Source organism: Cervus canadensis, chromosome 15, assembly GCF_019320065.1.
Source record: "Cervus canadensis isolate Bull #8, Minnesota chromosome 15, ASM1932006v1, whole genome shotgun sequence".
Lineage (NCBI taxonomy): Eukaryota > Metazoa > Chordata > Mammalia > Artiodactyla > Cervidae > Cervus > Cervus canadensis.
Genome location: NC_057400.1, coordinates 42,321,361 through 42,343,507, shown reverse-complemented (window position 1 = coordinate 42,343,507; position 22,147 = coordinate 42,321,361). Strand labels below are relative to the sequence as shown.

General features: G+C 36.7%; 1 protein-coding gene across 1 annotated transcript in view; it reads left to right on the top strand.

Moving 5' to 3' along the window:
- IFIH1 (interferon induced with helicase C domain 1) overlaps positions 1-21,409 on the top strand; it is a 56,202-nt gene extending 34,793 nt beyond the window's left edge. The window contains exons 6-16 of the mRNA XM_043487856.1: positions 5,260-5,470; positions 6,520-6,737; positions 7,909-8,025; positions 10,017-10,140; positions 10,691-10,954; positions 12,214-12,473; positions 14,835-14,984; positions 16,489-16,650; positions 20,033-20,223; positions 20,701-20,794; positions 20,895-21,409. Coding sequence (XP_043343791.1) covers positions 5,260-5,470; positions 6,520-6,737; positions 7,909-8,025; positions 10,017-10,140; positions 10,691-10,954; positions 12,214-12,473; positions 14,835-14,984; positions 16,489-16,650; positions 20,033-20,223; positions 20,701-20,794; positions 20,895-21,074 — 1,971 coding nt within the window. The 3' untranslated portion in view covers positions 21,075-21,409. The remainder of the gene's footprint in view (positions 1-5,259; positions 5,471-6,519; positions 6,738-7,908; positions 8,026-10,016; positions 10,141-10,690; positions 10,955-12,213; positions 12,474-14,834; positions 14,985-16,488; positions 16,651-20,032; positions 20,224-20,700; positions 20,795-20,894) is intronic.
- Positions 21,410-22,147: the final 738 nt, after the last annotated feature.

Sequence of the window (22,147 nt, the reverse complement as noted above, 5' to 3'; positions counted from 1 at the left end):
TACCTGCATTCATCAAAATCCATTTCTCTGTAATCCACACTTATTGCTTAGCATTCTTCCCTCTGTAATATACAGAGTAAGCTGAATCTTAATTTTGCTGCCTTACGATAGCCCTTCACAAAGAAAAGACATCAAGCATCAAATGACTCCGGAGGGATTTTTCTTTTAGTTTGCTGTGATAAATACTTCCAGTGCTCTTATATGTTCTTCATATATGTAGTTTCCAGACTTTTCATCTTCTTTAGAGCTCATATTTTTTCATACATTAACTAAGACCCTGTTAAAACACAGTGTTTAGGGTTGGACAAAATACTGTAGGTAGTAGAGGAAAGATGAGATGTGACGTGTGATCCATGGCCGGGTTTGCCTTTTGTTACCAATGCTGGCACCCACTGACTCATCTGAAGTTTTCCGTAACCTAAGAAGTCTCAGCTTGTTTTCATTTGAAGAATCTGTTAAACTAGACCTCTCTTAAGTTATTTTTGAAGGTTAATTTTGAGCCTACATGAAAATACTTAGGTTTATCCTTATGTTTTTCATATTATGAATCTTGATTGATCTTTTCAAGTCTCATATTTTTGTGTGTATCTCATGCACCTTCCTTTTTGTATAACTCCTCATCCTCTCAGTGCTATATTCTGGCTGTGACTCTTTCATCCCGTTGGAGCAAGGTGATACTTATGAATTCACATTTGCACCCGTGTTTAAAAGTGAAATTATCCTCATTAATTATTCATATCCATTGCATTGCTCTGTAGACATTTAAGGCCATGGGTCCAATTTCTGATCTGCTTCCCTCTTGTTTTTCCATAGGAATTATTGGAAATCTCTCTACTAGATCTTCCCTAATAATCATTTAATTTATTATCCCATTGCTTTGAATTCTAAAGTAATTTAATTCTTTCGATTGAATCAGATCATCTCTGACCCAGTAAGTCAACATAACCTACTTTCTATATTTGGCCCAATGGCAAGGCTTTAATATTATAACCCTTCATCTAGAAAGGAGAAATCCTGTTTCCTAATACCGTTTACTTTTGTCTCCCTTTCTCTTTCCTTTCCAAAGTTATCGCCTTCAGATGCAGGGAGAAATGAAAACACCACCTGTGTTCCCAGACTTTCTATTTCCTATCTAGGACTTCAACATCATGAGAGAGAAATCCCAGGTTCCTAGATGCTATAATACAGCCCCATATGATTCAGCAGAAGTGGGTAGCATTTGGGTTTGATTAGTCTTGGCAGGCACTCTGTCACATCTCAGGAAAAGGCTCCAAGAGGACCACACACCTCCCAATTAGCCATGTCAGGCTTGCATCTGGCTCTCTTTGTGTCCTTCAGGAGGAAGTCAGTGCCACCCAAAGTGAGTCTCAGGATTTCCAACACCTGCCACCTCCTGTGACAATGTCTTTTTATTCTGTAGGCCAAAATATGCTGCTTCTTTGGAATATCTCAGCCCATCCTTTATGGGCGGAACCTCAGGTTTCTATGCCACTCCAGACCATGGCGGTGGTGGTTTAGTCTCTAAGTCATGTCTGACTCTTGCAACCCCATGGACTGTAGCCTCCCAGGCTCTCTGTCCGTGGGATTTTCCAGGCAAGAATACTGGAGTGGGTTGTTATTTCCTTCTCTACTCCATCGTATAGAGATTCTTAAATGATTCAGCAGCATGAGCGTATTTAAAGACAAATCAAATGCGGAGCCTGCCCTCAGGGAATCTATGGTCTAGGAAATTAGAGCTGTATATTAATATAATAATGACTATTGTGTTACACTTCACAATCTCTCATTAAAATCACACAGCCCTTGTTTTTAGTAACCATAAATATCACCATTTTAGCAATCAGGAAACCGAGGCTTTGGGCTTTAATTGGCCTGTCAGGACTCATCTGCAGCAGAGCCGAGACTTGAACCCTTTTCTTCTGAAGGGAACTTGTCCTCCCTTCTATCATTCTCTACTACTAGGATAAAAAGATGGTGAAATACCAGGGAAGTTTTCTGAGTACTGGCACTATGTTAGCCTCTATTTCATTTATTTTTCATAACACTTCCACCACAGGTTGATATTTTCCTGACTTTGTTCATTGGAGATAGAGATGATTAGGTGACTTGTCCAAAGTCACACAATAAGCAAGTAGCTGGAGTATTTGTTTTCAGAGCTCACTTTCTCTCCTCTGGAGCATGCAATCTCCACTACATTTAATCTTCCTTTACTTCCTCAGAATCTTTTTTGCTGACTTCCTTCTTAGATTATTTCCGCTGTCTTGTATAAGTAGAATGAAAAGAATAGTCCTATAAAAGTGAATCAGAAATGACTTTGTAGAAGAAAAAGAAGAGCTGTGGTTCTCTTTTTAAAAATTTTTGAAAAGACTTAAATGTCATATTGGAAGCTTCATAAAGTGCAGGCTTCAAGACTCTGTCCTAAATATGGTCAGTCTCTAGATTCAATAGCTCTTGAGTGGGGCTTGGGAGTCTGCATTCTCCAAATATCTCAATTGATTTTGTGACAGATAGGCAGACAAGAGATCTCACTTTGGAGGGAGAAAAACAACTAAATGAAGTTTTCTCTTTCAATCCTGTGTTATATTCTTGCACTTACCAAACTTTGTTATTTATTCACTCTGTTTCCTTGGAATTCATGGGCTCCATTTAGCCCCCTTTCCCCTCCTACATTCACTCTTAGAAGCCCTCACCATTTCTACTAAATAATAATACAAAGAAGTGTTCTTCCTTGGTTCTCTTCAACTAAGAGGGTCAGTCTGCCCTTATTTTTCGCATAGAGTTTATCTCAAATTTTAAAAAATGAATAGCACATACCTTACAGACCACTGTAAGGTAATCACTGATCACATTATCAGGTAATTGCATGAGGAGAAATGTAATGTTCATTCTTTGATGTTTGCCCTTGAAACTCTTTCTGCCAACTTTATTTGCCATGCTGTACATTCCTGGGCTTCCACTGTACAGTTTCTCCTAGGATATAACCTTCAAGATGGCCTGGTTCGGGAAGATCCCTTGGAGAAGGAAATGGCAATCCACTCCAGTATCCTTGCCTGGGAAACCCCATGGACAGAGGGGCCTGGAGGGTCACAGTCTGTGAGTTTGCTAAGAGATAGATACAACTTAACAACTAAACAACAGGGGCCCGGTTATTCCTTTCCCTAGTAATCGAGCTGTTCTAAATGACTGGTGATGTGAGAGCCTTGAGGTGTCAACTCAGTCACCTTCAGTGGTCACTACAACATATAAAGACTCAACTCCTTTGTTCTTTACTGAGCAACAAAACCTTAACACTTTGACCAGGTTCAGCTGTTACTGAGGCTAGACATTTCTAAATGTAAATTGAGGTAGAATGCAGAGTAATGACATCACTGGGCATTGTGAATGCAGGACTGAAGAATTGACAGCACACCTCCAGTTCAGCACTAGGCTCAGGGCAAAACATTTCCAGACTTGCAGGTCTCAGTTCTCAGACACGGGATTGAACGTGGGCCATGGCAGTGAAAGCCAGAATCCTAATCGTTAGGTCACCTGGGAACTCCCATAAATTTGTTTTCTGTGTCTGTGAGTCTGTTTCTACTTTGTAAGTAAGTTCATTTGTATTTTCAATTACATTAGATTACATTTGGTTCATTTGTATTTGTCTTAGTTACTCATGTATTGTTGTTCAGTCACTAAGTCATGTCCAACCTCAATGCCATGCTCCTCTGTCCTCCACTATATTCTGGAGTTTGTTCACACTCATGTCCATTGAGTCAGTGATGCTGTCTGATCATCTCACCCTCTGACGTCCCCTTCTCCTCCTGCCCTCGGTCTTTCCCAGCATCAGGGTCTTTTCCAATGAGTATTTACATCAGGTGGCCAAAGTATTGGAGCTTCAGCTTCATCATCAGTCCTTCCAATGAATATTCAGGGTTGATTTCCTTTAGGATTGACTGATTTGATCTCCTTGCAATCTAACAGACTCTCAAGAATCTTCTCCAGCATCACAATTTGAAAGCATCAGTTCTTCAGCACTCAACCTTATTTATGGTCCTACTCTCACATCTGTACATGACTACTGGAAAAACCATAGCTTTGACTAAATAGACCTCTCTCAGGAAAGTGATGTCTCTGATTTTTAATATGCTGTCAAGTTTTGTCATAGTTTTTCTTCCAAGGAGAGATTACATGTATAAGTTATATCATATGATATTTTTCTTTTTCTTTTTGACTTAGTTCACTTAGTAAGATAATCTTTATGTCCATGCATGTTGTTTCATGTGGCATTATTGCTTTCTTTTTGTGACTGAGTAATATTCTATATATATACATATATATATATACACACAGACACATATATATATAAAACATCTTTCTTTTGCATTCATATGTTGATGGACATTTAGGTTGCTTCCATGTCTTGTCTATTGTAAATTGTGCTGCTATGAACACTGAGATTCATGTATCTTTTCAAATTAGGGTTTTCATCTTTTCTGGATATATGCCCAGGAGTAGGATTGTTGAATCATTAGTAACTAAATTTTTATTTTTTTTAAGGAACTTGCTATTTTGTTCTTTTTCAGCCACCAAAGCTGGTCTAGCAGTCCATCCCTTCACCTCCACCTGTTCTCCTAGGCAATATCTTACCTTCTTCCTACCTTTGGTTTTTTGCATCCTCCAATTCCTTAGGCAGGTTGCCTCTGGCTTGATCCCCAGACAACTCTACAGCCCATAAGGGTCCTGTGAACTGTTACATTGAATTTAAAATACTCTTGGTGTTCATAACCCTTTATAGCTTGACTTAGTTTTAAAAATTCAAATTTTGTTTCTTATTCAGGCTTAATTTCAATTTATCTCTTCACTAACCCACAGTTTACAAGATTAAAATTTTTTCTAAACCCTTCCAAAATGGAAGTTGCTTCTTCCATTTTGCTGTCACTTTCTTTGTTTCCATGGAAGAATTGTCACATTGTGTTGTGATCATTTGTTTTGTTTTCTTGAGTCTTGGTCCATGTGCTTGGCTAGAAAGAATTCCTGAGAGTTGTCAGCTATACCTTAAACATCTTTGTGTTTCAGACACAATGTCTACACCTAATGAAAGACATTGACTAAATGCTTACCAATGTGTGAATGAATGAAATGATGGATAGGCTGTTACATCTAATTAACTTATAATGCAAACATTTCTGATAATGCTTGGCATACATAGTAGGCCTTTGGTCAATACTCTTTTTGTTTGACAGTGCTTTCTCTTTCTTTTTAACTTTGGCATTTTTAAAGGTACCGTTAGTTGAACAGCTCTTCCGCAAAGAGTTTGAACCATTTTTGAAGAAATGGTATCATGTTACTAGATTAAGTGGTGATACCCAATTGAAAATAACATTTCCAGAAGTTGTCAAGTCTCATGATGTTATTATCAGTACAGCTCAAATCCTTGAAAACTCCCTTTTAAACTCAGAAGAAGGTGAAGATGATGGTGTAGAGTTGTCAGGTTGGTTGAAATGTTTATTTTTGTAAAATAGTATGAATATTGATAGTAGTAACAGGGACTGTATTAGTTAAATAAGTTTTTAAAGGTTGATTAAATATTTAAATGTTTATTTTTTTTATGTTTTATCAATTTTTAATTGAAGTGTAGTTGATTTACAATGTTGTATTGATTTCCCCTGTGTCGCAAAATGATTCATTTATACATATATACATTATTTTTTAATATTCATTTCCATTGTTTATCATAGGATATTGAATATAATTCTCTTCTACAACCTTGTTGTTTATCCATTCTATATATAAAAGCTTACATCTGCTAACCTCAATCTCTCACTCCATAATTTTGATTTAGATTGTCTTCCATTACTTAAGTTTTCATTAAAAACCTTCTTCCTTGGGGAAGTAAACAAAAAGTGGGATAAGTTTTTAAGTATATCACTTTATTCTGCATCAGTATATCATTATTAAATCAAACAGTTACTGGACTTCCAAATTACTCAGTATTTCTAAGTACCAACAAGTTCTTTTTAAGTTTTAGTGGACCCTGTTAGATATGCCCTCTTCTCTGTAGAATAAATACAGTCCTTTCTGTTTTGTGGGGGATGGGAAGAAAAGGTAGGAGCAAGGTGGGGAAGGAAGTGTATAAAATCATAATAATTAAATGCCATGTTGAAATAAGGTAAAATTATTCCTTTTTAAATAATGTTTTTCATTTGATAGAATGAAGATAAAATTCGCCAACTTTAAATATTTTATTAAAGAACAAAAATGTAATTCTGAGAGTTTTGGGGAATAAGTCAGGATTTGATCCATCCCATAACATTTTTTAGATCAATAAATTTTCCAAAACTCACCTATTAAATGGGGATGATAACAGGGATAGTTTCATGATTAATATGCACAGATATCTGTATATACAGGTGACTAGGATACTTACATTTCCCTTTAAAAAGTGAGAGGTACTTGGCTACTAAGTTTACTAACTTAAAGGTACTTTTTCACTGTGTCTTGCCAATATGGACAAATAAACCATTTTAATTTCCTTTCAAGACTTTTCTCTCATCATTATTGATGAATGCCATCACACCAACAAAGAAGCGGTCTATAACAACATCATGAGGCGTTATTTGAAACAGAAGTTGAAAAACAATAAACTTAAGAAAGAAAACAAACCAGTGATTCCCTTACCTCAGATAGTGGGGCTAACAGCCTCACCAGGTGTTGGAGGAGCCAAAAAGCAAGCCAAAGCAGAAGAACACATTTTAAAAGTAAGTCATTAACTTTATGCATGAGTCAAAAAACCAAAGTTATAGCAAATGCCAGTGCTTCTTGGTTAAGATTAAGTCCAAGTGCTGTGGAATGCATGAAGGATGGTATTCCATGCTCATCAGTTAAAAGAAATCTATATGCTTTGAAGTGAATAGACTCAGTCTTGTACAAAGCCGTAAGTGCCTTAATAAATTACTGTGACACAGAACAATATCAAAAAAATTATGGAGAGCAAACTTAGTGAAAAATTGGGACAAACTAAATACCTGCCTTTAAATATCTATCCCTAATTGTCAAACTCAATGATCTATTCATAGAAGTATGCATGAACTATGAAGGCTTCTAATTTCCATACATACTCTATGCATTTCAAAATTGCATAGTTTCTTCTGTGCCTTTTTGTTGTTGTTGTTCTGTGTGATACTCAGGTTCCAGGTAATTCAAATTAATGGAGATATGAGAGACATGAGGGAAATGGAGATATGAGAATCTTTAATTAAAAACATATTTCTTGTCCACTGCCCCCAAATGGTAACAACACATATAGTACTATTGTTGATCTCAAGCACTGAAAGAATTCAGAGTAATTCACATAAGATATTGACACAAAGGCATTGTATTTACATTTTAAGTCCCTTATTTTTAAGTTGAAGTTGGTAAAAATCATATAGAGTAGACAAAAGCACAATTATTTTTTCCAACATATTATTTATTACTAGAATTAAGGACTAACTCCAATCCAAATCCAGGTACATGGGCTTTGTCTGCTCCTATCTTTGTCCTGTCCTCTTTTATGTGTAGAAGAAAGTGGTAATATGATTATGGATGTCAAGATGACCCATAAATGCCTTGTGTAATACGGTTAGCTTATAAACATCTCTTCTCATCTCTGCAATTTTCTGTACTCTCTCCATGTTACTTTTTCCATCTGGAAAAATGGAATTTAAGAAATGAAAAGAAATACTTTTTCTGAAATTTTCTACCAACTTGATTTAGAAGTTCTTTTTTTACTCTTATCAGGATGAATGTTACTGTTTGGACCCACAGTGAAGCAATACTAAAATGCTGTGTTTAGCAAATCATGCTACATATTTCTCACACAAGAAAAAATTCTACATTGAATCAATTGAAAAGGAATAGTATTTGAATATTGAAGTGTCTCTTTTTCAGATATGTGCCAATCTTGATGCAGTTACCATTAAAACCGTGAAACAAAATATTAATCTACTTAAAGAGCAAATAAAGGAGCCATGCAAAAAGTTTGTAATTGCAGATGACACCAAAAAAGTATGTGCTTAAAGTTTTATGTTTATTTGATTGATGATACCATGTTCACCTGAAAGATGCCAAGATTATCTTACACTGACACTCTGAATAATATTATTTTTAATTTTTGTAGAAAAGTTAGTTTTATTCTTTTTTATTGATATTAGGCAGCAAAGCACTGTGGTGAATTCTTAATCTTTTCGTTTTCTAGTTTATACAAAGAGTAGCTTAGTACTTTGTTTACTAAGTGTCAGTTGTGGTGGGAGAGAAAGGGTAAGGGTGGGGAAGGTTGTAAAGCTAAACTAGAGGGATTACCATAGTTTCTTTTATTTGTTTTACTTTTCTGAATTGATTTTCCCAACATTGAACAGAGCCATTTTTGACTACCAGATTTCAGTTGGCAATGATAACAGGTATCCCACCTAATTGACATATTTAGTTTCTTAGGAAAATACTTAACAGTAAAGAAGTGAAATATTTACTTTAACAGTGTTTTTGTGATGAATATCTTATACAAATCAACCTGAGTCAGTTTGAAGATTGTGACTAGAACATTATGCCAGTACTTTCTTTTGTAAAATGTAAAAAGCACCATAAATTTTAGCTGTGTGTCCTTGATAGTAAGTACAATCTTTGCAAATCTACCTTATAAGGATGTTGAGTTATGAAATATACATAATAGATAATATTGTGTTTGAAATATAGGCACCAAACTAATGTTAGCAACCAATCTCCATAGGTCATTCTTTTCTGAAAATTTTGAAAAATAGAACTGTCTGTTCCCCCTGAACTAGCACATTTGAGTGTACTTGATTTTTCTTCACTTTTTTCATTCAGTTTTACTGAATAAGTTTAAATGCATGTTTCTAATCATAATCATTAAAATTAATCCTCAGTATCCTCAAAGAATTTGCTACCTTATCTTTTAACTTAATTAACTTATGCTGTGCCCAGTCATTCAGTCGTGTCTGACTCTTTGCGACCCCATGGACTGGAGCCTACCAGGCTCCTCTCTCCATGGAATTCTCCAGGCAAGAATACTGGAGTGGGTTGCCATGCCCTCCTCCAGGTCCCTCCAACTTAATTAACTTCGGGTATACTTTTTATTGGGTTTCCCTGGTGGCTCAGCTGGTAAAGAATCTACCTGCAGTGCCAGAGACTTGGGTTCGCTCCCTGGGTGGGGAAGATTCCCTGGAGAAGGGAATGGCTACCCACCCCAGTGTTCTGGCCTGGAGAATTCCGTGGACTGTATAGTCCATGGGGTCAAAAAGAGATGGGCATGACTGAGTGACTTTCACTTCACATACTTTTTATTGAAGTGTTAATACAACGCACATACAGAAAGGTTCAAGTTCATAGATGTGCAGATTGCTGAATCTTCATAAACTGAAAACACTTGTATAACCAAAATCCAGATCAAAGGACTTCCCTTGCAGTCCAGTCATTAAGACTCCATCCTTCCAGTGCAGGAAGCATGGGTTTGATCCCTGGTCGGGGAACTGAGATCCCACATGCTAAGCAGTGTGGCCAAAAATGAAAAATGAAATCCCCGTAGTATATATTCTTCTATGTCTGGCTTTCCTCAAAACTCTACCTTTTAAAATTTTATTTTGGCACAAATAATACTGAAACCAGTTCTTCACTAGGAATGTTTTTTTAAACTAAGTTCAAACTTTTTAAATATTTTGGATATTACTTTAATATGTATTTTTAAAATAGCTATTAGCATTCAAGGTATATAACATTCATTAATTTTATTTTTTAAGTTTTAAATGGGAAATTCCAGCATGGATACCTGGTGTTGGTGTGGTGTGGCTTGAGGGTGGAGGTAAAATAGAAGCTGATAAAAAAAAAAATTTAATGTATAAAGAGGTGATCAGATTAACCTGTTACTTTGTCTAGACAATGAGTCTGAATCAAATTTGTTATAACATATAAATTATTTTAATAATGATAATGTTATTAATTCAACAATATGAACATGTAAAAATAAGTGTATCATTTATTTTTAGGATCCATTTAAAGATAAGCTGCTAGAAATAATGACAAAGATTCAAATTTTTTGCCAAATTAGTCCAATGTCAGATTTTGGAACTCAACCCTATGAACAATGGCTCATTCAAATGGAAAAAAAAGGTAATTTGGGTTTTAACATAGCATTTGCTTTATCTCATGTTTATACCAAGATTCCAGGTCACATGTTCCCAAGCAAACTGAAAGCAAATATAATAGCAAATGGAATTTCTGTGTTCAAGTAGGACAAGGATAAAATGTCCTGACTCCTTATCTAAGGAAAGAGGCACCAATTCATCCATTTTCTGTTAATCTCCAGAGTCTTTCACTTATTAAATATTTAAAGTATTAAGATAAATATTAGCATCTCTGTTTCCACATGCAAACTTAACTAATGTGTTTTTCATGCCATTCCTCAGAGTCAGCATGAATCAAGTGTTTTCTTTCTTTTTTTTTTTTGCTGATGCAAAATAGAAGTAGCAAGTCTAGGAGTCAGAAAACTTGCCCCCTTTTTCTGCTCATGGCACATTTTGAGCCTTAATTTGCTCATTTCAAAACCAAAGTGAAGCCTATTTTCAAGTCAGTATCATAAACATATTAACATATTCAAGTCCACAGCAGCTTGGGGGAGTATTCTATCATTATTTCATTGTACATAACATATTTTTCATAGCTGCAAAAGAAGGAAATCGCAAAGATCGTGTTTGTGCAGAACATCTGAGGAAGTACAATGAGGCCCTACAAATTAATGATACAATCCGTATGATTGATGCATATAATCACCTTGAAACTTTCTACAATGATGAGAAAGAGAAGAAGTTTGCGGTCCTCCTAGGAGATGAGAGTGATGACGATGGTGATGATGAAGATGTGGGTGATGGAAAAACACCTTTGAAGCTGCACGAGACAGATGAATTTCTCATATCTCTATTTTTGGGTAAGAATCAGTGTAACATTTTTGCATGGACTCATGCGTTTATCTCTTTGGCATGAACCCACTGCTTCTTAAGAACTCTCCAAAAAGTTCTCTTAAAATCTCATTTTGAAAGAAGAAAATCCATTCATATTGGAGATATTTCTAATTGATGGGATCAACCAGCGATGAGCTGTATTATCTTAGTTTATCATTTGGTCGTCTGGTTTTATTATTAAGTTGACCACAACAAATTTATTTTAAAAACTAGCCTGATTGTTGGATATAGCACAAGATTAACTATAGTTGAACTTCTTAGTACTTCATTATATGAAGTCTTCCAGTTAGTTGCTCACATATTTTATGAATTTAAGCTAATTATTTCTTGCAAATCAAAACTGTAATAAGATGTCACCTCACACAGTCAGAATGGCCATCTACAAATAGCAAGTGCTAGAGAGAGTGTGGAGAAAAGTGAGCCCTGCTGCACTGCTGATGGAAATGTAAATTTGTGGAGCCACTGTTGAGAACAGTATGGAGGCTCCTTAAAAAACTAAAAACAGAGTTACTATATGATCCAGCAATCCTATTCCTGGGCATATATCCAGAGAGCACTCTAATTTGGAAAGATGCATGCATCCAAATGTTCATAGCAGCACTATTCACAATAGCCAAGACATGGATGCCACCTAGTACATCAATAGATAAAGGGATAATAAAGATGCTATACATCTATATCTATATCTATATTTATATCATCTATATCTGTAGCTATACCTGTCCGCACACAATGAAAGATACTATGCAGCTTAAAAGAAGAATGAAATAATGCCATTTGTAGCTACATGGGTGAACCTGGAGATTATCATACTAAATGAAGTAAGCCATTCAGAGAAAGACAAATAATTATCTGATATCACTTATATGTGGAAAATCAAATATGATACAAACTTATTTATAAAACAGAAACAGACTCACAGACATAGATAGGAAACTTATGGCTACCAAAGGGGAAAGGCAGAGGGAGAGGGATAAATTAGGAGTTGGGGATTAGCAGATACAAACTATAGTCAATATACACAAAACAGATAAACAGCAAGATCCTACTGTGTAGCCCAGGAAACTGTATTCAATATTTTGGAATAAACCATAAGGTAAAAGAATATTTTTTAAATGCATATATATATTACTGTATACTCTGCTGTATATCTGAAACTGACAGAACATTGTAAATCGAGTATACTTGAGTTAAAAAAAGGAAATAAATGAATTATTTCTTAAAGGAAATAAGAAAAAGTTGAAAAAGCTAGCCCAAAACCCAGAACATGAAAATGAAAAGCTCATCAAATTGAGAAACACCATAATGGAACAATATTCAAGGACTGAAGGATCAGCGCGAGGAATAATTTTCACAAAAACACGACAGAGTGCATATGCCCTTTCCCAGTGGATTATTGAAAACGAAAAATTTTCAGAAGTAGGAGTCAAAGCCCACCATCTTATTGGCGCTGGACACAGCAGTGAGTTCAAGCCCATGACCCAGGTGAAAACATCCTTTTGGATTTTTTTTCTTATGCTGTCATTTCTCTTCACTTGTAGTCTTTTTTCATCAATCTTCTCATCAACCCACAATGTGAGTTTAATATCCATCAATCTGTGGCATTTGATAGGCTAAGCTTTGTTCTAGGAATCACTTTCTCCATATTCTTGGAGGAACTTTCTATCTTGGGTTTCTTTTGCAAAAATGCTTAACGCTTAAACTTAGTAACAAAATGGGAAAACAGTCACAATATAATATCAAATGGAAAAATCAAACTCCCACAAAAATATGTGCATTATAATTAGAACTATGTAAAATATGTTTGCATAGGATGAGATCTTTAAGGGAACTTGGAAAAATTAAGACATTTGATTAAGACATAAGACATTAAGACATATGATAGAGATTTGGGACTATGAGAGATTTTCTTTTCGAGTTTTGTTTTGTTTTGCTTTTAATCTATTATACTACTTATGTGCACAGTAAAAAACACTTGGAAGAAGGAAAAAAAGACACTTATAGAGATTATAAATATGGGTGAAACAGAAATGGCTTGTTGGTGTAAAATGTCTTCTGAAGCCCTATTTGTCCTGAGTTTTTCTGGACAAAGGGACACTTTAGTTCCATTATGGTCATCATCATTTTTTCCATTGGAACAAACTGAATTTGTTTTAACATTTGTTGAAAAGAAGTTGTTCTTCAAATTGTGCACCAAAACACTTGGTATACTCTCTACTTATATTGGAGTTGCCTCTAAAGTTTATGCCAAAGAAAGCACTGTTTTCTTTAGGTAAGGAGTTCATGATGAGAACTGCTTTACTTGATGTTTTGCTGTTTGCCCTAGCTGCCAGGAAGCTTATAGCAAAACTGAAGTTCATTCTCTCAGCTTCTGTTTTAATTCCTACAAGCGATACACCTATACTTTTTCAATTTTGGTCCCATTTTTTAGTTTTTATTCTATTAGCTTTAGTGTTAAAACTTTGATTTTATGTAGCCTTGGCTCCTCTTTGAAAAGAGATGGGTTAAAAATGGCAAAGTATCCATTCAAGCTACTTTTTGCTTATCCAGTTTTGACTAGGTGGCTGAATGCCCAAATATAGAACACACCCCCTTCCTCACTCCCCACATCCTCACCTGTAGACTGACTTGAATTTACTCATTGGAAGAGGAGTTAGGCATCTCTGTAATATGATGTGAGGGTCTGACACTGAGTCTGAAATTCTCACTATTAAAGTTACTCCTTTGAATGAAGGCACAAACATCTGCTAAAATCCAAGGATCTGTCAAGTTTATATCAATAGAGGGCATGAGTGCAAGAAGGAGAAATCATCAAAGAAGACTGGAGAGGGATCTTTCTGCAGGATTCTCCAGCAGTTAGAAGTCAAAAAGAAAGACATATGTCATCCTGCCTCTGAAAAGAATTGGATGGGAATAAGAGAACATACAATCTGTCTGACAGGTGTATTTTTGTTTAATGTATGGAGGCAAAAGATAGGGTAAATATACACCAAAGGCCACTGGATCAACAGCTTTGATAAGAGTAGTTATGAAAATAAAACTCCACTGGCTACATCAAGCTAGGATTATGTTCACCAGTTCCTCCTATGCAAGCGCCAAAGTGAATATTTTATTCCTTTACCTATGTTAACTTTCAAAATTCAGATTTTTAAAATTTAATATAACTGTTTAATTATGTTTTTAATAACCTATTCTTTCATTTTTATTGATGTCATCCTTTTGAACAGATAATATATTTACCTCTTTAAAAATTAATAAGGTACAGGGCACACCAGTGTCCCTCAGTCTCCCAGCTCCTCTCCCTGGAGGCAACCAATGCTTTCAGTTTCTGTCAGGAATGCTTCGTGTTTCTTTGCTTGAATGACTCTTAAAGTGACCAAATGCAAAATACAGTGTATATTTTCTCTCTGACTCAAAATTTGACTGTCTTTAAAAGTGTCATCGCATCTTATTCTCTGTTAAAAGATTCTGAAGTTAATGTAGTAAAAAGCAAAGCCTATTTTAGTGTCTCATTGCTGTATCCTCTTCTCAACTGAAAGCATCTCCTCCTTTCTTCCTCCTAAGTCACCCATCAGTTTGTTTCCTTGGCACGCATGATGGCCTTCCCACCTCCAGACTGGAGGATGGAAATATTTTTGTTGCTGTGTGGTAATCCCAGATTGGACATCAAATGCTGCCTCACCATCATGTCTTTGTTCAATGCCAAAAACAGATGGCAGCAAATCCGTGTATGATCTAATCCTTTCATTTACACTGACCAGTTGCAATTTAGTGTTTCTTTTCCTAATTAGAAGATTTTAATGTGTTTAGCATTACAACATTTAATTTACTAAAATGTTTCTACAGAATGAACAAAAAGAAGTCATTAGTAAATTTCGCACGGGAAAAATAAATCTGCTTATCGCTACCACAGTGGCAGAAGAAGGTCTGGATATTAAAGAATGTAACATCGTTATCCGTTATGGTCTCGTCACTAACGAAATAGCCATGGTCCAGGTACATTCAGATACCTCAAATATGTTAATTTCTTATTTTGTGTTCTTGTTTTGTTTTCTTTTAGTAAAACATTACTGTTTAGTAAAACAGTAATGGAAAGTGAAAGTTGCTCACTTGTGTCTGACTCTCTGCGACCCCATGGACTAAACAGTCCATGGAATTCTCTAGGCCAGAATACTGGAGTGGGTAGTCTTTCTGTTCTTCAGGGATCTTCCAATTCAGGGATCAAACCCAGGTCTCCCGCATTCCAGGAGGATTCTTTACCAGCTGAGCCACAGGGGAAGCCCTTTTTGTGTGTGTTTTGGTTTCTTCTGGTAGAACAGCACACATAGTTTAAAAAATATATCTTGTTTTCCTACAAAAAGAGAAATCAACCAGATAATCAGAAAGCCACCAAATTAAGAAATACTTGAATTTCAGGAGTTGATGTGTTATTCAGTGCCTCACTACTCAGAATGAATTTTTCATGAGGATGATAGCGTTGATGGTGAGGTTCCTGGCCAAGGCGATAACATTTTTTGTTACTCAAAATGTGCCTTAGTATTAACTCTCTATACAAAAGTGAAGAAATGTATTGGGCTTCCCTGGTAGCTCAGCTGGGTAAAGAATCCACCTGCAATGCAGGAGACCTGGGTTCGACCCTTGGTTAGGAAGATCCCCTGGAGGAGGGCATGGCAACCCACTCCGATATTCTTGCCTGGAGAATCCCTATGGACAGAGGAGACTGGAGGGCTACAGTCCATGGGTTCACAAAGAGTCGGACACGACTGAATGACTAAGCACAGCACAGCGTACCACCACACTGAGTGTGTTTTCTTGGAACATTGAAGGCAGATGCCAGAAACAGAATGGCGCTTGCCTCAGCTCTGGTGTCAAAGTCAGAGAGGCCCTTCTCCCCATTTGTCCTCCCTACCAGGAAGGGGGCAATGGGGCTCCCCCAGCCCAAATCACTGATGATGGTTTGCAGGGTTTGAGAGGGGTACTTGGGGAAAAGAAGGGCAAGACAGGATGGCCTTGTGTCATTGAGGCTTTTGAGGGCCGGTGTGGGCTTCCGTGGTGGCTCAGTGGTAAAGAACTCACCTGCCAATGTAAGAGCTATAAGAGACACAGGTTCGATTCCTGGATCAGGGAGATCCCTTGAAGAAGGGCATGGCAACCCTCTCTAGTATTCTTCCCTGGAGGATCCCATGGACAGAGGAGCCTGGCAGGCTACAGTTCATGGGGTCACAAAAACTCGGACATGACTGCAGCGACATAGCACGCATGCATGGGGGAACCTAACCATCATCATCCTACAACATTGTTTTTCACTGAAGTGCATTTTGAGTTTCAAATAGCCAACTTATCAAGAAAATGGATAATAACTGACTTTACAGAGAATAGAGGTGTCTTTTGATGGTGGGATACTGAGCAGTGAATATCATTCCAGAACAAAAACAGGAGCATTTGCAGCAAAGCACAGCCCTTCATTGACGTCATTGACTTGATTTCTTTCTGTTCTCAGGCCCGTGGTCGAGCCAGAGCTGATGAGAGCACCTATGTCCTGGTTGCCCAAAGCGGCTCAGGGGTTGTGGAACGTGAGACAGTTAATGATTTCCGAGAGAAAATGATGTATAAAGCTATAGACCGTGTTCAAAATATGAAACCAGAGGAGTATGCTCATAAGGTATTGTTTTGGGCCAACTCTGAATTTAGTTTTCACTTTTAAATGGCTGCCTGTGGTTGCCATGATATCTCTTTGTGGTTAAACATCTAGACAGAAATTGTGCTGAATTATAAGTTCCAGTTTGAAGAACTGTTCTGAGACCAGATTCACATGCAAAGACTCAAGATCCGTGGTGGGCAGAAATCATCAGGGAGCCATTCTATAAAGTTTGATAATATAAATTTAGATTTTCCCTGATCCAGAAAGACTAGTGCAACTCACTTGTTCAATTCAACCTGGTCATTTTGGTCCCATCTAATCTGTACAGGCATTTTTTTCATTTTAGAAATATTTGTGAAGTGCCTAATCGTGTTAGGCAACATTATAAAAATAGTGAATGTAGCTGCAAGCAATGCAGGTAGATCCCCCCTGCATGAAACTTATATTTGAGTGAGTACATGGTGAGATTTGAGGAGGAGAAACAATAAAGAGAAATAATGCAAGTTATACATGAATGGAGAGGAGAGCTGAAGCATTAGATCAAGACAATGTGAAACAAACATCCAGTTGGGCACTTTAGGTTAGGTGTTTGGGAAAGGCCTCTAAGAGGGAGAGACAGTGAGGCTAGCCCTGAATGTTAAGAAAATAAATCATATACCATCTTGCTGCATTTCAGTTTACTAACATAGAATCATTTGAGTTGTGAGAGGAATGCAGCAAAGGAAGAATGTATTTCTACAATATTTCAGGAAATCCCCCATACCACTGAATTAAAGACTGTAACTACTATAATAGCAAACAATCCATTTAGAAGAAAATTCACACCCTTGCATATGGGTGTGAATGTTAGTTTCTTAACATTGGAATTGGCTCTACCCTAAATAGAGTTTCACGGAAGGGATGCTTTCAAATTGGTGTGCATTGCTATAACCAACTCCAAGGTTTCCTGGCCAGGTTTCTACACGAATTTATATTTTAAAACCCCTTTAAATATAAGGCAAACCAAACATTTTGTGGTGTCAAATCAAACATTTGTAGCCATGTAATACCACTGGAAAGTTAGCACTTTACATTTAAAGTACTAAATGAATAAATCACGTGGGATGTTTTTCAAAGATTAATGTTTCAAGACCAGTGTTTTGTATAAACTCTAGAACCATCTCTGGAGTTTGTGAGTCGCACTTTTCCAGATAATCTCTAGAAAAGACACAGTCCCTTTGGGGGCCCCATGAGCTATCTTTTTTAGGTCTTCTTTGGCTAAGAGACCTACTCTACTCTACTCTCTTAAAACTGCTCCAGGTAGACAAACCCAGAGAAGGGATGGCAATGACATGGGGTACATGTCACCACTACTCTGTTTAAAGCCCCGTCACACATTGCCACCAGGTCAAAACACTTCTTTCTACTGATTTAAGAACCCTTCTCAACATAACATTGGGGCAACCACTAATGAACAGTTTGAGTTGACAGATAAGGGGAGGTCTATTTTCTATGTTATATACTGAGTTTATACATAACCCCAAGCTTCTTCAATCAAATCAGACTTCTAGGAGTAATTTAAAGATACTAAACATTGTCCCTGGCCTTGACCCAACCACATTTGCCACATTACATTTTAATTGGAATTAGACTGATTATCATTAGAGGAGGAAGTGGCATCCCACTCTAGTATTCTTGCCTGCAAAATTCCATGGAGGAGACTAGTGTGCTACACTGCAGTCCATGAGATTGCAAAGAGTTGGGCACGACTGAGCATGCACACAGACTGATTATAGCTATGCCTCCCATATATTTGTTATGATTTCTTTTCTTTTCTGGCCCTTCTAATTGTTTCATATCCTTTACTAGCTTAGAGTTATTCTTTTGGTTTCTGGTGTCCTGGTTATATATCCAAACACTGACCTTGGTTTTGTTTGCTTTTTTTTCTGTTGCATTCATAGTTATTTCTTAATTGCCCATATGTATCTGTTCCTATGCCAAATCATCTTTTCACCAGCTCACTGAACTGTAAATATCCTGCAAGAACAGCCTAATTAAACTTTTAAAGAACAGAATACTTCATTATATTGTTATAATTTCCATAGGAAATTTGTCTTCATACTTATCTGATTAAATAGTATGATAGCCCACAGGTTCACTTGCAAGGTTTGTTCTCTTTTCGGTGCTAACTATGGCTGCCTCGAGTCAAAGTCTAAAACAGAGGGGAGAGCCAGAGAACTGGGCTATTCAGTTTTGTTCATCAGCACTGATAGTTTACTTATCCTGAAAACTTTCCTTTGATTTTAGGGAAAACAATGGCTTCCTCCACAACTTAATATCAATTTGTCATCTTTGAGAGGTTTAGTTTGGAGGTAAATTATTTAAAAACTAGAATTGTCTACTGTGAAGTTGTATAGGTGTGAGAACTGGCCAGTCTCTATCTCAAGTTTTATATCTTTCATAAACTATATTATTTCTGTTATGAATAAGTTTCTCCATTAGACACAGAACTGGAAATATAAAAATTTAAAGATTTTATTCTCTCATATGAAGACTGTGGGCAATCTAGACATACACAATAGTTCCATGATGTCATCAGGATGCCAAGATTCCTTTCTCTTCTCTGCCTTTTTACTATTTGGCTTCCATTCTCAAGGTCGAAGCTTTTAGAATTTCAACTGCTGCATGTTCACTCTAAGAAGGAAGGAGGAGAAAGATGGAAAAGGCAACAGTACCCATACCTAATACTTAATGATCCTTACTGGAAATTTCATTCAACATCTTATAGACATGTCTTAAAGGCCACTGACTTGTAAATGAACTCATTTGGTGGTATATTTCCACTCAGAATAAAATTATAGTTCTGTTACTACGAGGAATGGATCCTGGGTGGGAAACTAGTATTTTCTGTCACAAATGTATAGAGGAGATAAAATAGTGAAGAGTCTGGAAGTTACAATATATGAAGAGACGTGAAAGAAACTGGAGGCTTCTCATGGATAAGAAACGACTAAGGGCGATGAAGTAAGAATGTTTAGCTCTTTAAAGAGACTTCATATGGAAGAAAGAGTAGACTTATTTTATGAGATAAAATTAAAACCTATGGAGATGTGGATTACAAAGAGTTTCTTTGTTTTTGTCTCTTTGTTTGCTTTGTCTTTATTAAATATTGCAAACATTTTCTCACAGTAGAACATTTTAAAAAATGGAATGGGGTATGTTTTGAACACTTAGGGATTCCACATTTCCATGATCACAGGAGAAGATTCTATACTAAACTCTTTGGGGGCCATCACCTCATCACTTTTATTCTTATACTTTAAGTCAAGTGTATATTTTCATAACTATCTAAGATCTCTGAATTCCAGGCAATTTACTTCATTGAAACTATGGGGAAAAAATCACATTGAATATTGTTTTGCAGATTTTGGAATTACAGATGCAAAGTATAATGGAAAAGAAAATGAAAACCAAGAGAAGTATTGCAAAGCAGTTCAAGAACAAGCCATCATTAATAAATTTTCTGTGTAAAAACTGTAGTGTGCCAGCCTGCTCTGGAGAAGATATCTACGTAATTGAGAAGATGCACCACGTCAATATGACACCAGAGTTCAAGTAAGTTCAAGAGAAACCTTATTTTCGTTTCTTTATAAGGGATGAAGCAGTTTGTATTGTAAATGGTCTAACAAAATAGTACACATGAGATTCATTATTTTTTCAGAACTCCCCTTCTTAGTCCCCAAATTATGAATCTTATTTCAAGTGTCCATTTTTCAACTATATACACAAGGGCAGGAAAGGAGAAGTTTAAGACCCAAAGCCATTTTCATCCAAATCAGATTGGTTTGTGAATGCTCATATTTGTTTTCAACTTCTTGAGCAACTTACATCTAGTTAAAATAATCAACAGACCTGAAAGAAGCCATAAAAAGCAACATACCCTGAGAGGTGTGTGCCCAGTGATTTGGCCAACGGGATGAAGTACAGAATGGTGCATGCATGTGGATGACTGGCAAGCCCATGTGTACCATGGGCTGTGTACTGGTCCTATGTGAATTCTCAGGGATGATTCTGACTCCTTGATAATTTTAGGAAATTGTACTTTGTGAGAGGAAACAAAGCACTGCAAACGATGTGTGCTGAGTATCAAACAAATGGCGAGATAATCTGCAATAAATGTGGCCAAGTAAGTAAATTGCTGTGGGCTTAATTTTACTCTGGCCAAAAGGAATTCTTAATTGAATGTGCAATTAACCTTTCCTCTCCCTCTCTCTTTTGTTTTCCAGGCTTGGGGAACAATGATGGTGCACAAAGGCTTAGATTTGCCGTGTCTCAAAATAAAGAATTTTGTAGTGGTTTTCCAAAATAATTCACCAAAGAAACAATACAAAAAGTGGGTAGAATTACCAATCACATTTCCTGATCTTAACTATTCGGAATATTGTTTGTTTAGTGATGAGGACTGACATTTGATTCAAGATTTCTTTTAAAAATATTATCAACTTGACATTTACATGATTTTGGTTGTTTTCGTCATACTACAGAACTTATGTGAACATTAATAAAAGTCAGTGCTTTACTCTGTATTGAGCTATATGAAAGAAGACAATATATTATGCTTTCAATTTCTACCTTGTTTGTGGGCAGAGGTTAAAAATAAAAAGCTTCCAGTAAAACCCTTTAGTGTGGAGCAGTATATTACTATGGGAAGGATGTTCAAGTATAAATAAGGATCTGAAGTACTAATCTCAGTCCTGTCACTAAATTTCAAAATAAAATTAAGCAAACCAGTTCATCTTTCTGAGCCAGTCTCCTTTTTGGTGAAATGGTAATGGTACTATCTGCTTTTGCTTTTATTAGCTTTCTATTGCTTCATAGGGCTTCCCTGGTGGCTCAGGGGTAAAGAATCTGCCTGCCAATGCAGGACACTGTGGTTTGATCCCTGGGTTAGGAAGATCCCCTGCAAAAGGAAATGGTAACCCACTCCAGTGTTCTTGCTTGGAAAATTCCATGAATAGAGGAGCCTGACAGGCTTCAGTCCACGGGTCACAAAACTGTAGGACATGACAGCAACTAAACAACAAGTGGCTTAAAACAACACCCATTTATTATTGCACATGTTCTGTAGCCCAGAGGTTGCTCAGCGTCTCAAAAGTCTGAAAGTCAAGGTGTCAGGTGATGTTTTCACCTAGATACTCTGGAAGAAGAATCACTTTCAATCTTTTCAGGTTGTTGGCTGTCATTTCCTTGGAACTGAAGAATGGAATTGCTATTTTCTCGTTAGCTGTCCACTGGGGATCACTCTAAGCCCCAAGTGTCACCCTTATCATGTGGCCTGCTCATGGGGCCTTTCCCAGCTATTTGTTTTTTCACAGCCAGCAGGAGACTCTCTCAAGTGTGCTAAGACAGTCTAACGGTAATCAGTCTAACAGTAATTTTTAACTGTAATCCCATCATATTCACAAATCCTACCCATATTCAAGGTCGGGGGAATTTTCAGGGAATATATACACACCGGCAGAGATCTTGGAAGGCTTCT